At 40.3% G+C, this 17,513-nt stretch overlaps 1 protein-coding gene across 9 annotated transcripts in view; it reads right to left on the bottom strand.

Annotated features, from left to right (window-relative positions):
• Window positions 1-17,513, bottom strand: part of stk33 (serine/threonine kinase 33) — a 166,739-nt gene that overhangs the window by 111,672 nt on the left and 37,554 nt on the right. For 4 of the 9 annotated variants that reach the window (XM_043705845.1, XM_043705840.1, XM_043705841.1 and 1 more), the window contains exons 2-5: window positions 16,094-16,165; window positions 14,213-14,308; window positions 13,181-13,499; window positions 13,021-13,061 (exon numbers count right to left, since the gene is read on the bottom strand). In XM_043705845.1, coding sequence (XP_043561780.1) covers window positions 13,021-13,061; window positions 13,181-13,289 — 150 coding nt within the window. In that variant the 5' untranslated portion in view covers window positions 13,290-13,499; window positions 14,213-14,308; window positions 16,094-16,165. Of the gene's footprint in view, window positions 1-13,020; window positions 13,062-13,180; window positions 13,500-14,212; window positions 14,309-14,973; window positions 15,052-16,093; window positions 16,166-17,513 lie in introns of all 9 variants that reach the window. The other 5 variants (XM_043705842.1, XM_043705844.1, XM_043705843.1 and 2 more) reach the window with 4 other exon arrangements.

Below are 17,513 nucleotides of genomic sequence, written 5' to 3' on the forward strand. Positions count from 1 at the left end.
GTCTCAATTGCACAGCTGTCAAAGTAGATTGATGTTAATGAAGTATAAAGTTTTTGGTTATAATTAAGTTAAAAGAGATCATGTTTCAGCTTCATTAAGATATTTTCTCCACTGTATATCCCTAAATAAAACAAGGAAAAACCAAATGGAGTCTTGGCTTACTCGTGCATAGGAAGGAGGAAAGTCTTCCTGCTTCACATACCTTGGACGTTTTATTGAAACATGCAGTACAACAAATACCAGAGGTGCTTATTTCAAAGTTTTCAACATTTAACGTTTCGGTTGACATTCAGAAAATACTTTTCCGGATTTATGAAAACCAGCTAAACTTATGCTTCAGAATAGTAAATTTCTCATAATAAAGACCTGTCCAAGAAGGATGAATTGCACCTATATTGGAAGGGGACTAATATACTGGCAGGGAGATTTGCTAGAGCTGCTCAGGAGGATTTAAACTAGTAAGGTTGGGGGGTAGGACTCAGGGAGATAGTGAGGAAAGAGATCAATCGGAGACTGGTACAGTTGAGAACAGAAGCAAGTCAAACAGTCAGGGCAGGCAGGGAAAAGGTAGGACTAATAAATTAAACTGCATTTATTTCAATGCAACGGGCCTAACAGGGAAGGCAGATGAACTCAAGGCATGGTTAGGAACATGGGACTGGGATATCAAAGCAATTACAGAAACGTGACTCAGGGATGGGCAGGACTGGCAGCTTAATGTTCCAGGATACAAATGCTACAGGAAGGATAGAAAGGGAGGCAAGAGAGGAGGTGTGTGACTTTTTGATAAGGGATAGAATTACAGCTGTACTGAGGGAGGATATTCCTAGAAATACATCCAGTGAAGTTACTTGGGTGGAACTGAGAAATAAGAAAGGGATGATCATCTTTTGGGATTGTAATATAGACCCCTTAATAGTCAGAGGGAAATTGAGAAACAAACTTGTAAGGAGATCTCAACTATCTGTAAGAATAATAGGGTGGTTATGGTAGGGGATTTTAACTTTCCAAACATAGACTGGGACTGCCATAATGTTAAGAGTTTAGATGGAGAGGCATTTGTTCATGTGTAAAAGAACATTTTCCGTTTCAGTATGTGGATGTACCTACTAGAGAAGGTGCAAAACTTGACCTACTCTGGGGAAATAAGGCAGGGCAGGTGACTGAGGTGTCAGTGGGGGAGCACTTTGGGGCTAACGACCATAATTATATTAGATTTAAAATAGTGATGGAAAAGGATAGACCAGATCTAAAAGTTGAAGTTCTAAGTTGGAGAAAGGCCAATTTTGACGGTAGTAGGCAAGAACTTTCAAAAGCTAATTGGGGGCAGATGTTCACAGGTAAAGGGACAGCTGAAAAATGGGAAGCCTTCAGAAATGAGATAACGCGCGTCCAGAAAAAGTATATTCCTGTTAGGGTGAAAGGAAAGGCTGCTCGGTTTAGGGAATGCTGGGTGATGAAAGAAATTGAGGGTTTAGTTAAGAAAAAGAAGGAAGCATATGTCAGGTATAGACAGGATAGATCGAGTAAATCCTTAGAACAGTATAAAGGAAGTAGGAGTATACTTAAGAGGGAAATCAGGAGGGCAAAAAGGGGTAATGAGATAACTTTGGCAAATAGAATTAAGGAGAATCCAAAGGGTTTTTACAAATGCATTAAGGACAAAAGGGTAACTAGGGAGCAAATAGGGCCCCTCAAAGATCAGCATTGTGGTCTTTATGTGGAGCCGCAGAAAATGGGGGAGATACTAAACAAGTATTTTGCATCACTATTTACTGTGGAAAAGAATATGGAAGATATAGAATGTAGGAAAATAGATGGTGACACCTTGAAAAAGTCCATATTACAGAGGAGGAAGTGTTGGATGTCTTGAAATGCATAAAGGTGGATAAATCCCCAGGACCTGATCAGGTGTACACTAGAACTCTGTCGGAAGCTAGGGAAGTGATTGCTGGGCCTCTTGCTGAGATATTTGTATCATTAATAGTCACAGGTGAGGTGCCGGAAAACTGGAGGTTAGCTAACGTGGTGCCACTGTTTAAGAAGGGTGGTAAGGACAAGCCAGGGAACGACAGACCGGTAAGTCTGATGATGGTGGTGGGCAAGTTGTTGGAGGGAATCCTGCACATGTATTTGGAAAGGGAAGGACTGATTAGTGATAGTCAACATGGCCTTGTGCGTGGGAAACCATGTCTCACAAACTTGATTTGAGTTTTTTGAATAAGTAACAAAGAGGATTGATGAGGGCAGAGCCATGGACGTGATCTATATGGACTTCAGTAAGGCGTTCGACAAGGTTCCCCATGGGAGACTGGCGAGATCTCATGGAATACAGGGAGAACTAGCCATTTGGATACAGAACTGGCTCAAAGGTAGAAGACAGAGGGTGGTGGTGGAGGGTTGTTTCTCAGACTGGAGTGCCACAAGGATCGGTGCTGGGTCCTCTACTTTTTGTCATTTATGTAAATGATTTGAATGCGAACATAAGAGGTATGGTTAGTAAGTTTGCAGATGACACCAAAATTAGAGGTGTAATCGACAGCGAAGAAGGTTACCCCAGATTACAACAGATGGACCAATGGGCTGAGAAGTGGCAGGTGGAGTTTAATTCAGATTAATGCGAGGTGCTGCATTTTGGGAAAGCAAATCTTAGCAGGACTTATACACTTAATGGTAAGGTTCTAGGGAGTGTTGCTGAACAAAGAGACCTTGGAGTGCAGGTTCATAGCTTCTTGAAAGTAGAGTTGCAGGTGTTTAGTATGTTTTCCTTTATTGGTCAGAGTATGGAGTACAGGAGTTGGGAGGTCATATTGCGGCTGTACAGGACATTGGTTAGGCCACTGTTGGAATATTGCATGCAATTCTGATCTCTTTCCAATCAGAAAGATGTTGTGAAACTTGAAAGGGTTCAGAAAAGATTTACAAGGATGTTGCCAGAGTTTGAGGATTGGAGCTATAGGGAGAGGCTGAACAGGCTGAGGCTGTTTTCCCTGGAGCATCAGAGGCTGAGGGGTGACCTTATAGAGGTTTACAAAATTATGAGCGGCATGGATACGATAGATAGACAAAGTCTTTTCCCTGGGGTCGGGGAGTTAGAGGGCATAGGTTTAGGGTGAGAGGGGAAAGATATAAAAGAGATCTAAGGGGCAACTTTTTCACATAGAGGATGGTATATGTATGGAATGAGCTGCCAGAGGAAATGGTGGAGGCTGATACAATTCTATAAAGAAACTCATTCTGGAATAGTTCAAATGTGAAAGACTAATTGGATTCAGGACTTAAACATATTTCAAATAATTTGCAAGATCCTATGGAGGCACAGAGAGAAGTGTCAGCACAGAACGAGATATATCAAGCAATTATCAGAGACTCCATTGGTGATGTTCAATTTTTCTAGAGGAAAGCATGAATTTCAGAGAACTCTTCAGGTCTTTTGAAGTTATTAAATAATATCTCATTGCATTACTCCAGCAGCCTGATCAAAGTGTACCCCTCAGTCAACTGCAAAGAAGTTGGAACTTTCAAATGGAGCTTTATTGAAACTAAGTTATCTTGTAGGAATGTGTAATTTTTTGTGACCTAACATGCTGTCTGATTTGATTTGACTTATTTATTGTCACGTATACCTAAATACAGTGAAAAGCTTCATTTACGAGCAGTACAAGCAGATCATAGTAAAGATATACAGATCATAGGGTAAAATAAAAACTGAGACAAAGACATATAGGTTACATCTCAAAGGGCCTAGGCAAACTCAACATCACACACAGCTTTGCAGACTCTCTAGTGAGACACAACCTGAAGCTTTTCTGTTCATGCAAGCAGTGACTTTGAGGCAAGGCACTCAAAAGCGTACATGGATGGCAAATGACACAAAATTAGACAAATTAGATTTGGCAATTTAGGAATAAGTCAAGAGATGCAGTAGCAAATATTTAAACAGATATTCTAGAAAGCACAGAATAGATACATTTCAACACTTAAGGAAAATTCTTAGCAACAGACCTGTCGTTTGTGGCTAACTAAAAAGATAAAAGGTAATAAACTCGAAGAGAAGACATATAATTGCACAAAGATAGCTTGCCGGTCAGAAGATTGGACATAATATTAAAAAGCAAAGAATGACTAAAAGATTAATGAGGAGGTAGAAGTTACAATACAAGAGAAACTTAGCCAAAAGTATAAGAACAAATAAGAAATGTTTCTTCAGATATTTGAAGAAAAAGGAAAGAGTTAACAACATTAGTGTTGGTCCTATAGAAAAGGATTCTGGGGAATTGGTAATGGATGATAAAGAGATGGCAGACAAATTGAGCAGAATTTTGCGTCAGTCTTTCCTGAAGAGGAAATAAACAGTATCCTGAGAATCACTGTAAATTAGGGATTGAAAGGAAAAAGGAAGTTAAAAAATTACAATTGTCAGGGACGCAATACTAAATAAGTTGCTGAAACTACAAGTTAATAAACTTCTGATGGATTGCATCCTCCGATCTTAAAAGAAGTAGCTGATGAGATAGTTGAAGCACTGGTTTTACCTGTCCAAATCTCATTCGACTTGGAAAGATTCCTTTGATTGGAAACTAACTAATATAACACCTTTATATAAAAAAGGACAGAAATAGAAATCAGATGATACATACTGCTGCTACTTTGTCAGTTGTGAAGGGAGTGAATGCTCCACGATGTTGTGTCAATCAAGTCAGCTGCATTGTCTTGGATGGTGTCAAGTTTCTTGAGTGTTGTTGGCGTTGCACATATCCAAACTAATGGAAAGTGTTCCTTCATATTCTTTACTGTGTTAGACAGTGAATTACTTGCCAAAGGACTCTTAGTCTCTGACCTGCTCTTGTAGCCCACAATATTAATATGGCTAGTTCAGTTCAATTCTGTGTCTGATCAATGGTAACCTGAGGACATTTATTGCAGTGGATTCAGGAATGATAACGCTTCCGGATGTCAAAGCACAATGGTTAGACTCTCTTGCTGGAGATGGTCATTGATTGGTATGTGTGTGCAACTGTTCTTTGAAACGTACCAGCCCAAGCTTGGACGTTGTCCAGTTCTTGTTTCATTTGGACACAGACTGCTTCACTATTTGAGAAGTCACAAATTGCAATGAACATTGTGCAAGCATCAGTGAACATACCCACTTCTAACTTGATGATGGCATGAAAGTCATTGATGAAGCAGCTCAGGATGAGGGGGCCTAGGACACTACCCTGAGGAATTCCCACAGAGATGCTCTGGAGTTAAGATGACTGACCTCCAACAACCTTTGTGCCAGGTATGACTCCAACCAGTAGACAGTTTTCCCTGATTTCCATTGACTCTACTCGCATTCAAACGTGGTCATGATGTCAAGGGTAGTCTTGTTCATCTCACTTCTGGAATTCAGTTCTTTGTCCATGTTTGAAACAAAGCTGTAATGAGGTCAGAACCAGAGTTGCCTTGGAGGAACAAACTCAACTTCAGTGAGCAGGGTTTGGTAAGCAGGTGGAGCTTGATAAGGACAACACCTTTCATCACTTCATTGATAATTGAGAGGAAATTGAAGGGGTGGTAATTGGCAGAATTGAATCTGCCCTCCATTTTGTAAACAGACATCCCTGTTCAATTTTCCACATTGTTTGAGGATGCCGTTATTCCAACTGTGCTGGAACAGCTTGGGAATGGACTGACTGGTCTTTACAATATCCAATGCCTCCAGTCATTGCTTAATATCATTTGAAGTGAATCAAATTTGCTGAAGACTAGCAGTTGAAAGATCTGAGGATCTTTGCACGAATCAAAATGGATCAGCCAACTGGATGAAAGGGCTGAACAATAGTTGTAACAATCTGTTACACCGATGTGCTGTGCTCTCCCTTATTCAGAATGGAGATATGTGTGGAGCCTACACCTCCAGTGAGATGTTTAATCCTCCATCACCATTGGATATGGCAAAACTGCAGATTTTAGATTTGATCCATTGGTTTTGGATACACTTAGTCCGTCTAATCACTTGTTACTTGGCACTCAAGTAGTCTTGATTTGTAGCTTCACCACATTGACACCTAATTTTAGGTATGCCTGATGCTGCTCTTGGCTTGCCATCATGCACCCTTCAGTGAACCAAGGCAATCCCCTAGCTTGATAGTAACATTAAAGAAAGAATATGTTGGGTCACAAGTTTGAAGATTATTTTAGAGCACAATTCTACTGTTGCTCATAGATGTCCAGTCTTGAGTTGCTAGATTTATTTGAAGTCTGACCTATTTAGCACAGCAATAATGCCATGCAACACCAAGTAAGGTATCTCTCAATGTAAAGGACTTGTATTTAAAAAGGACTGTGTGGTGGTTGGCTCTTGCAAATAGTGTCAAGGACAGATGCAATTCCAGCAAGCAGATTGGTGAGGATAAGGTCAAATATATTTTTCCCTCTTATTGACTCCTTCACCACCACCTGCAGATCTGGTCTGGCAGCTTTATCCTTTAGGAGTTAACCATCTAGTCAGCAATGGTGCTGTCGAGCCACTCTTGGTGATGGATGTTGAAGTCTCCACTCACAGTACATTCTATATCCTTGCCATCCTCGATGCTTCTTACAAATACTGTTTGAAATGTGCATTTGGGGGGATCCAAGATGGTGGCAAACTAAAAAGAGCTCTGCACCACATTACAAGCGGGACAAAGTCCTAACCCATCCTACCCGCACCACCGCGATATCCTGGGACTCTGGAAAGGTTGTGGAGTCCCAAGAAACCGTTATAGAACAACTTACCTTTGTTTTCGCTGTCCAGAGATGCCGAAGAAGGGAGCAGGTACGTCAGAGGCCGGACCCACGCCCCAGCCTGCAGGATCCTCAGACTCTATTTCCTACCAGGTGCTGGTAAAGGACTGGCGAAATTCTGTGATATGTTGGGGAAGCAGATAGAGGAGAACCTAGCCCTGATCTCTATCATGCTGCAGAAACATGAACAGCAGCTGGGAGACCTGGAGAAAAGGATGGAGGTGGTAGAACGTAGAGTGACAGTGGTGGAAGCTGATACAGATCCCACCAAGGATAGGATCCAAGCCCTGGGGACACAGGTCTATAATTGGCTTGACCAGGTTGATGACCTCGAGAACAGGGCAGTAGAAAAAATATCTGGATCGTCAGTCTGCCAGAGGATAAGGAAGGTGAGCGGCCAGTCGAATTTATTGAGGACTGGTTGCAGAAATTCCTTAGCGTGAAGGCTGGAATTCTTCCATTCTTCCTGAAGAAGGGCTCATGCCCGAAACGTCGATTCTCCTGCTCCTTGGATGCTGCCTGACCTGCTGCGCTTTTCCAGCAACACATTTTCAGCTCTATATTGGTTATGAGGAATCTCTCAATAAAGTTACTAGAGAGTGTGTTAAAGGCACACACGGGAGGTTTGTAATCCTCGAAGCCCTGATAAACAGGGAAGAATATGGTGTTTTAAATGTTTATTGCCCTTCCCTCAAGGTTCTGGTAGATGCGTTCTCTAAATTGATCAGTCTCGAGACTCGGCATTTCATCATAGGGGGAGCTTTTAATTGTCTCATGGATCCCACGGTAGACAAGTTGCCCAAAAGCCCCCAGATACCCTCTGTACAAACTAAACAATTATTGCTTCTGTGTGATAGGGTTGTTGGGTGTCTGAAGGCGTCTCCATCCTACAGGCAGGGATTTTATGTTTTTTTCCAATCCACACAGATGTCACACCAGGATTGATTTTTTTCTGACCTCCATGGCAACCCGGGACTTGGTGGCATCTTGTACAATTGATAATATTACCATCTCTGACCACGCTCCAGTGTACCTGTGGGTTAAGATTAGGGACTCTATAGAGGCACTGACGAATGGATCCCTTTATCCTTAAATATAATAAATTTGTGGAGTACTTCTCTAAGGAGTTTCGGGCACTCCTAGACATTAACTCAGGCTCGTTAGTATCCCGTCCCTCCTTTGGTAAACTGCCAAAGCCTATTCCAGGGGGTTAGTTACCTCCTACCCTGCCAGTAGGATGCGACAGAAGGGTGAGTAGCAATGTCTCCTCCAAGCACGGTTGAAGGCAGCCAAGAAGGTTTACTTTGACAGGCCTCACTGGCCAAGCTACAGAGGATTACAACGCTGGACTTGCATTGAATTCCGTGCTCACGCTGACAGCATAAAAGGAACTTACTTTCGCAAAACAAGGGTTTTATGAGTATGGTGACAAATCAGACAAGTACCTAGCATATCTTGCCAGGAAAAGCAGTGCCCCTCAAGCCATTATGTCGATTAGGGAAGGTGCTGGGAACCTATTATGTGATTCTAAAATAATTAATGCAGCATTTCAGAGATTTTACTCTGAAATTATGCTAAACTGAGGTTTGTGAGGAGGGGCGGGCCAAAATAGAGTCCTTTTTCAAGGATCTGGACCTTCTAGGTGTGACCCTCGAACAACAGTCTTTTCACAATCCCTCCTTATCAAAGCAAGAGGTGCAGGAGGCTGTGAAACAGCTTCAGAATGGAAAGGTGCCCAGTCCTGACAGACATCCCAACAAATTTTATCAGGAATTTAAGCATATTGTCAGGCCCGATGCTCAACATGTTCAATGACTCATACACTCACGATCATCTCCCGCCATCTCTAAGAGAGGCCAATATTTCACTTATTCTTAAAAAAGGGAGGGTCCTAGAGGACTGTGCTTCTTGCAGGCCCATTTCATTGTTAAATGTTGACTTTAAAATCCTCTCTAAGACTCTTGTGTTAAGGCTGGAAAGTGTGTTACCTTTTATTGTTAAAGAGGACCAGACTGGTTTCATAAAGGGCTGCAAATCCTCCAATAATGTAGGGAGGCTGCTTAATGTCATTCATGTGTGTCAAAAACAGTCAATACAGGGATTGGTGATTTCTCTAGATGCAGAGAAGGCATTTGACGGTGTTGAGTGGCTATGCCTTTTTAATACTCTAGAGCAGTTTGGCTTGGGCGAAGCTTTTATAAGATGGGTAAAGGTTCTCGAGAGTGACCCTCTCACTGCGGTCATCACCAATGGGGTACGATAAAGCAATTTTAGTATTTTTAAGGGCAGCCGACCTGTCCTGTTCACCATTGCTTTTTACAATGGTGAGGACAGGTCAGCCATTCGTAGGGATCCCAATAGAGAAGAATCTTGATTATCCGAATATCAATTATCCGAATTTCAGGTTATCTGAAGAAGATCTCAAGGTCCCAATAGAAACATTACACCAAAGAGGTGTTTCCAACACTGATGGCGTCTTTTGTTTACAAAGATTAAAAGTGAACTCGACTTACTGAAATGCTGCCGAGAACAGTCCTGGACATCGATGGGAGCACAGGCACCATCTCCAAATGACTGACCACCCGCCCTCCCTCCCTCTCTCCCCACACTGTGCCTGGAGTTCTACACAGGGGTGTACCCTAAATCCTCCTTCCCCAGATAAATTCTCCAACATTGCCCTGAGGGCAAAGGTGGAACTTGTCAAAAGGTTGCAGTCAAGTGTTGTGTGAGCGCGTGCGCACATTTTTTTGAGACTCACCCCCAAAGGCAACCACAGTCTTGTTGTTGGTGTCCAGTCCAACTGCCCCGATGTGGGGGGGTGGAGGAGCTGACAGGGGGCTGCCAGATGGGCAGGGTGGCTGGGTCAAATGGGGGTGGAGGAGCATGGACGGGCGGCGGGGCAGATGGTGTGTGGGGGCGGAAGGGAGCGGGGCAGGAGACGAGGGCATGGGGCAAGGGTGGGGACAGCAGCTTGCGTGCAGTGTGCTATTGCCTCGTCTCCTGACTGGGGAGCGGACTGAGCAAGTGCTCGCTGTGTCAATCCCATTGAACTGATGTTGGGGGGTGGGGGAGGCGGGATGCAAGAGGCTTCGGCAATGCTGCAGGTCCCTTACACACAAGTGTGTCGCTGCTCAGAAACAAACCCTGAGACAGAGAGAGAGGGTGCAAGGCAGGCTGAACGAGGAAAAAGGAAACTTCAGAAAACTCTGAGCCCCAGAGGAGAGGCAATGAATCAATTAACCGAATAATCAATTTTCTGAACAAAATACAACCCGTCCATCTCATTCGAATAATCGAGGTACCTCTGTACATCAGCTCTCAATATATATTGAAGTGGGGTCAAAATTATGTAAGATTTTGTTGTATATGGATGATGTCCTCATTTTTTTGTCAAATCCAGCAGTTTCAGAGTCTTGCCTAATACGATGCATCAGCTCTTTAGGCACCTTTTCGGGGTACAAGATTAATTTTGCAAAGTCCGAGGCTATGCCTATGGGTGGTCTTACGAAGGTGCTAGGTCTTGAGGGTGAATCCCGATTCCCATTTAAGTAATCACAGGAGAGTTTTATGCATTTGGGCATATTCATCACTCCAGCTCTTGATCGATTATTTAAAGCTAATTTTGTTCAATTATTCGACAAAATCAAACAAATCTTCAAAGATGGGAGGCGCTTCCCGTCTCAATATTACATCGGATAGCTCTTATTAAAGATGAATATTCTACCCCATTTGTTATACCCGATACAAATGTTCCCCCTAATTTTCGATAAGCAAACGCTCAGGAGACTAAATGGCTCATTCAATTCTTTTATCCGGCATCGTAAGCGGCCCTTTATTAAATTAGCTAAAGTGGATTTCCTGAACATTAAAAACTATCAACCGAGCTCGCTTTTATCTTAAGTGAGTAATTGGGCTTGTGGGGACCCTCTTTCAATATGGTTAGATATTGAAACCTCTCAGGCAAGGTGCCGCCTTACTACCTTGCTGTTTTTAGACAAAATGAGGACAGTTAGGGAATATTGCCATAACCCAATAGTTGTCAATACTGTTAAAACAGGGAGGGCAATTCGGCAGACGGAAGGCAATATTGTCAAAACATCTTCGCTTACACCTATAGTGGGTATGCCGAGTTTTCAGCCGGGGATGGTGGATTCAGGATTCAAACATTGGGCATCTAGGGGTGTGTCTTGCATGGGTGATTAATTTGAGGGAGACACAAGGATGCCTTTTGGTCAGTTAGCGCAGAAATATGAGCTATCTAAAAGGAACTTCTTTCGTTTTTTGACTGATCCCCACAAATCCGACAAAGAGAAGATGATGCTCAGCACTAAGAGTACACTTTCTGTCAGCACTCTACATTATCAACTGAGGGGCAGCCCCTCAGATGAGTTCGATCGACTCTGCAGGGTGTGGGAGAGACATTGATGTCTCCTCAGAGGCATGGGAAGATATTTAGGAAAACGCAAGAAAGATATCAATTTGCAATAGGACCCATGCTTTACAGATGAAGATTCTCCACAGGGTCCACTTGGCTCCAGATCATTTGTCAAAATTTAAACCAGGAGTGTCTTCAACATGCCCCAAGTGTAAAGTTAGTACGAGCACTCTTACCCATTGTCCCTGGTCCTATGGCAGGTTTCAAAAATACTGGAGTGCTGTGGCAGGTGCAATGGAGGGGATTTTGGGTTTAAGGGTGGAGAAGGATCCGATCTCTCGTCTTGTTGGCCAGCCCAGTGTATTCCCTATAGATGCGCATAGGAAAAAAAACGCTTCAACATCCTCACTTTCTGCACAAGAAAGAATAGCTTGATAGTTTGGGTGTCTGAAATGCCTCCGGGCCTGTCAGGTTGGTGAAAGATTGTTATGGAGTATATCCCCTTGGATTTTCTTACAAATATGGTACACCACAAAGCAGAATTTCTACAAGACATGGTGGCCCTTTTTGGAATACCTGGACACAGATTTGTCTGCCACACTAATAAGGGCTTTTACATAACCTTAACAATTGTGCTTTACGAGTCCAATATCCAGACAGGGGGGGAGCTGCGAATGTATGAATATGTGAAAATTAATGCCCTCAATATTCGAGATGTAGTGTTTTGTTTTGCTGAGCTGTATTATTATTTATTAATTTGTTAGTTATTATTTATTTAGTTAAGTAGTTAGTTGCGCTTTTTAAAATATATTTATATATTTGTACATGAGGGCAGTTTCGGTTTAAACCTTTTTGTGTTCTTTCTTTGTATTGTTTTGAATTATTGTTTGTATTTGTTGTAATATTTAAAAATCTATTTTTCAATAAAATTTTTAAAAATAAAATGCACTTGGGTTTTTAAAAGGGGTAAAACCTAAGTTGCACGGTAGTAAATTAATTGTCCATTTTATGCCATTTTTAAAGAATAACTTTGTTACAATTAATAGAGTTATTTTCTGTTAATGACAAAACTTGCTGTGAATTACTTCTGTCCTGAATAGCAATCTATTTAACAAACTGATCATCTTGGTCATTTAATTGGGTACTCACACACTTATGTCAGCTTGTGGAACAGTGGGACTAGTTTATCAGCACACTCTTTCCACAAAAGGGTAACAAAAGCAACATGAAGAAAAGAGTCAATGCTGAAACAGCAGGAGAGTATGTAGTGTTAGAATAGGACAAAAAGAAATGGATAATTGCACTGCAGCCATATTTAATGCAGCAGACATATTTTCTTACTACCTTAACTGGCTTCTTGCACTACACTACACTGCATGGCCCTTCTCAACCAGAATTATGAGCATAACATTGAAGTCATCTGACCTGAATATATAGCAATATTTAGATAGGGCAGAGCTCCTTGCTCATCATACAAATCTCTTTAGTGGTAACAGAAGTGTAGCCAGCTGCAGCGTTTAAGTGTTCACTGAGTGAGTAGAAAAAGTGTTGTGATAGCATAGAATTGGTATTGTTCTTTGGTAATCTTCCAGCACCTAAACTAGAAATTGTTCAGGGTAGACTATGTTGAAGACATATCAGTCACTGTACAAGTGGGATGCTTACCATTTCATTTTGTATCCCAATATGCATGGCATCCCATCAAAATGACCAGCAACCTACACAAAACCAGATTGTAGCACGTCTCAGTGACACATAATTCACACCAAAGGTGTCTCAAACTGATCTGGTATCAACAGCCTCCTGCTTTTAAGTTGGAGTACAGGGTTCACAGCTCCAGAGATAGTGGTCAAAAGGAAGAAAACGTGTCTCACCTTGCTTCTGGCCTCCAGATCACCTTGAAGATAATAAGCAACTGTAATGCATAGGATAACAAAAATACATTACAAAACATATGCATGGCTGCATACACTGCAAAAATTCCTGCAAAGTGTACAGCATTATCTTAAAAATGGCACTGACTGATCAACTCACTTTTGAAGACTGACCAAATGGGAAACAAACTCCTCATTTTTAGAATGTTCACAGGAGTATTTTGGGTTGTGATGCTTGGTAATTGCTTGTTATTTCTTGGTTGCCACATAAATCTGTTTATCTTCACAGGTAATGGTTACTTTAAGCTGTTGCATCATCTTCAAATTTATTGTCCACTTTTCACCCAAGGTCAATGTATCAGCACCATCACAGATCCAAAGTGACATGTGACAAATTAGGGTGAAGTGCACAGCTCCTGAATGTCACCAGTTAATGCTGCTTCATCTTGACAAGACACCACAGGAAGAGAAGGGATGCACTACAAAAGGTATAATAGTTGCCAAGATCAGGGTCACGTAACACAGTCCTGTTACTCTTTCCGCGGTTCACTCATTGTGAAGTTACTTACATGTCATCAGGACATGAAAGGACTACAGTCGGTTCTAATACAACTCGATAGTTCCATTCCTTTGCGACCCCCATGGTATAAGAAAATTGCATAATAGCAGCACCATTTAATCTAACGGCGCCAGAATCACATTATAGCCATTACAGGTAAGGAAAGTTTGCGCTCTACAAATAATGGTCTAAATTCTTCAATCACGTTATAGTCAATTTGTGTCAAAGAAACACATGTTATAGCTGAACTGACAGTATATATTTGCAAATTCATTCTTCCAATTAGTTTAATTGGGTTGACCAACAGAGGTGAAAGAGAGGACAACACTTAAATATTTACTGGAGAGAGTACATAATGACACAACCAAAAAGTATAACTTCTTGCTTTTGAATTATTCTGACAATACAAGCCATTCAATAATACAACAAATCTAAACTATATTTTATTCTCATAGAAAATGTGATCATACATATGTTTTGGAGACCTGTGCTAATTTGCATTGACTCATATCAATTACACAAAGCATCAAGATCCAATTAAATACAAAATTAATGCAGTCTATAACTTATCACTTGCTTCTAACAAAACATTTACAGCAATTAAAGGACATTTGAGAAAATGTTGAATCTTACCAAACTGGATTCTTCTGACGCTGATTTAATATGAGGTATGTCTAACAATGAAACTCACAGCCATGCTACTGTAACTTGTGTGTCATTATGTCAGATCTATACAGAAAAAGGGCAACAATGAATATTAGGCAATAACAATAATGACTGATGGCTTTGAATAAAGGCGCAATACAGACTTACTCTTGAGTATAATTCCAATATGAATTTGATGTACTAAACAACTTATCATTTATTCTGGACATAGGATACCAGATCCACATGCAAGTACAACATGTTCCCTGATTAAACTGTCATTGCTCAAGACAAATTGGGTCAGTTCAGTCATTGATCATCATTTGCGCTTACTGTACATGTCTCATTAAATATAATCACTAATAATTAATTTAAAGATGCAGTATGTTTAAATAGTGTTATAACTAGCTTTATTTTAAAAATACATGCCATTATTTAACAGACATAAGTTTTTTTTAACACAACTGATTTATTGGGATTATATACTTAGCAATATTTAACAATACAACTATAGACCCCCCCAGAAGCTATTCCACGTCAAATAAGATCAAACAAACAATGTTACATGGAGTTCTTGTCCTCAAAGATACTTAAAACATTTTGCTACCAACTTTTTTTTATTATTGTATCCTGATTATTAAGAATCAAACTGAATTTGCAAAGTTTGTAATATAATTGCACCAATATCATACTTTAGCAATAATTCTTTTTCCCATGCAGATGTTCATCTACAACATTTTTTTCCTCACCAAGATCGAATGACTGCTGCTGGTTTGTTCAGCTAGTTCAAGCGTAATTCAGGAATTCAAATGGTCTATATGATGTTTCTACACAAGAAAGAATTAGCAGGGCATGACTTTGCATAAATATGTCTTGTTCAACTTCCAGGGAATAAGGAGATCAATATGCTGAAGGGACAATTACATTTAATTAGAAGCAGCAGAACTTTTCCATAAAGCAAATACAACCTATTACAACAGCAACAACTAATTGATTATGAATCACAACTCTTAGCACCGTTTCTTTAAAAACAACAAATAAACAGAAGTTAAAAATCACACAACACCAGGTTATAGTCCAACAGGTTTATTTGGAAGTACAAGCTTTCAGAGTGCAGTTCCTTCATTGGGCCGAATGTAGTGCTTCCAAATAAACCTGTTGGACTATAACCTGGTGTTGTGAGATTTTTAACTTTGTCCAGTCCAGTCCAACAGGTTCATGGCTACCATTAAACAGAAGTCCTTTGCTTTCCAAAATTTATGAAGGAGCTAGTCTCAAAAAAAAATTACAAGAAGTTTCAGTGTCCTTCAATGACTGTTTTGAATAATGTATTAGTTGTTCTGTTCCAGTGATAATACGTTACAGGAGATCGAGAAAGAATCTTTGTCAAAGCTGCCCTTGAGATGTATGCTACAGCAGATGCAAAAAACATCTGCATCCTAGAAGAGGGTAAAGTTCCTCACAGTAGCATCAATTGAATACACTCTCCTAAAATCCATAGATTATGCAAAAAAAAAGCAAGATTTTCAAGACTCAGTTAAATTATCATGGTCAAACCCAGAATAGGACTGCAGAACGCAGTCCACAAAGATACTTTCATCTGGTAAACCTATTCTGATGCAGGATGCAATCAAGTAGCTATTCAACTCCTTTTGTATATGCATGAGCATTTTTCTGCTTTGCAAATATTAATACTACTGACATTTTTTCTAAAATAATATGAGTTGACCCAAATTCAATTGTATCCTAAAAAACATCACCTCCTCCTCACAATAGAGACATACATAGAAGTAGTACAGAAGTACTCTAACAGTACAGAAGATGCACATCACAAAAGGAAAGCACTAAGGGAAAGAACAAAAAACTTACCTGACGGAAACAATGATTTCTAAGTAAACTTCCTAGTATTTCTAAAAGTAGAATACTGTGGATGCTGGGAAGCTAAAATAAAACAGAAAAATGGTACAGATATTCAGCAAAGATGCTTAAGGACTGTTGTACTGAAATATTCACTCTGGTCTTTCTCCAGCATTTCTAACCTGTTTTCATCGGTGAAAGCATTTCCGGTGTTCCTTTTCATTAATTTTATTGCCTTTGCAGACACCCTATTTCAAACAAAAACCTGGACAAACTTTATCTCAACCTGTCTCTTACAATCACTATCTCTCCTCAATAACAGAATTCAAAGAACACTCCAAAAATAACAAAGATCAAGTGTTTTGTCTGATTTCCAACAGATTTTAAAATGTACAAGCTTTAGTCTATTGGAAAATATTACCTATAGAACACAGCTTCTATGAAAATATAATCTTCTATACAAAATGCCAAAATTAAATGTAACTTTTACTTTCAAATATTTCCTCAATAAGAATCATCCAAATAAATCGTGGAATGTGACTAGAAGCTTTCTCACTAAGTCTGCTATTTGCAAACAATGGCAATATGGTAAACCATTTACAGTTTTAGGGACAGAGATCAATAAAATCATTTGTTTGCCATTATAATGATAAGCCCTTTGGGGAGACTGTATTGCTGTTTCATGCCACTGGCAATATTCCATGGGGAAAGTGATGAAAGAGCTGGCCCTGGCCAACAAAACATCTATCACATTCTTCATGCTCCAGTGAATTGTGGATTGAGTAACTTCATATATATCTTCTGAGGTGGCTTGATAATGATGCAGTTCAAGGCTGAGGTCATTTTAACGGTACTCGCATAATTGTCCCTATTGTTAATTTTGTCTAAAGGTCTGGTTCCTAAGTAAACTGTATGTGGCAAAGACAGACTCAAACAATAATAACATTTATGTAGCTCCTTTAATGGTAAAAAATGTCTCATGACTGCAGGAGTGAAAGCACAAAATGGACACCAAGTCAAAGATGATATTGGAGGATAAAGCATTGTTTAGACTTGGTTTTCAGCCCAGATTCACACTGTGTACTCATTCTAAGCCTAATCACAAACTGAGATAAAAAGTCAAATTGCTCAGAGGTCATCAACATCACAATACATCAATGGCCAGCACTAGACACTAGTTGCTTGTTGCCTAGCAGCTGATCTTATCAGAGGTGTAAATATCGTGTGGCTATAAAGCAATTTAAAGACAATCTGCACTTTTTAAGAGGGGAAAAGTATACCATGGGCACAGGCAATCAAATGAAAGCGATGTGAACATGGCAGCTAGGCCAAGCTGTCATTATAACAGTCATTTTTTTTTGCCATGCAAAGTACAGGCTTGGGTTAAACTTCAAAGCTTGCTTTTAAAATATTTTAAGATTAAAAATCACAC

The sequence above is a fragment of the Chiloscyllium plagiosum genome, chromosome 16 (genome assembly GCF_004010195.1).
Source record: "Chiloscyllium plagiosum isolate BGI_BamShark_2017 chromosome 16, ASM401019v2, whole genome shotgun sequence".
Classification (NCBI taxonomy): domain Eukaryota; kingdom Metazoa; phylum Chordata; class Chondrichthyes; order Orectolobiformes; family Hemiscylliidae; genus Chiloscyllium; species Chiloscyllium plagiosum.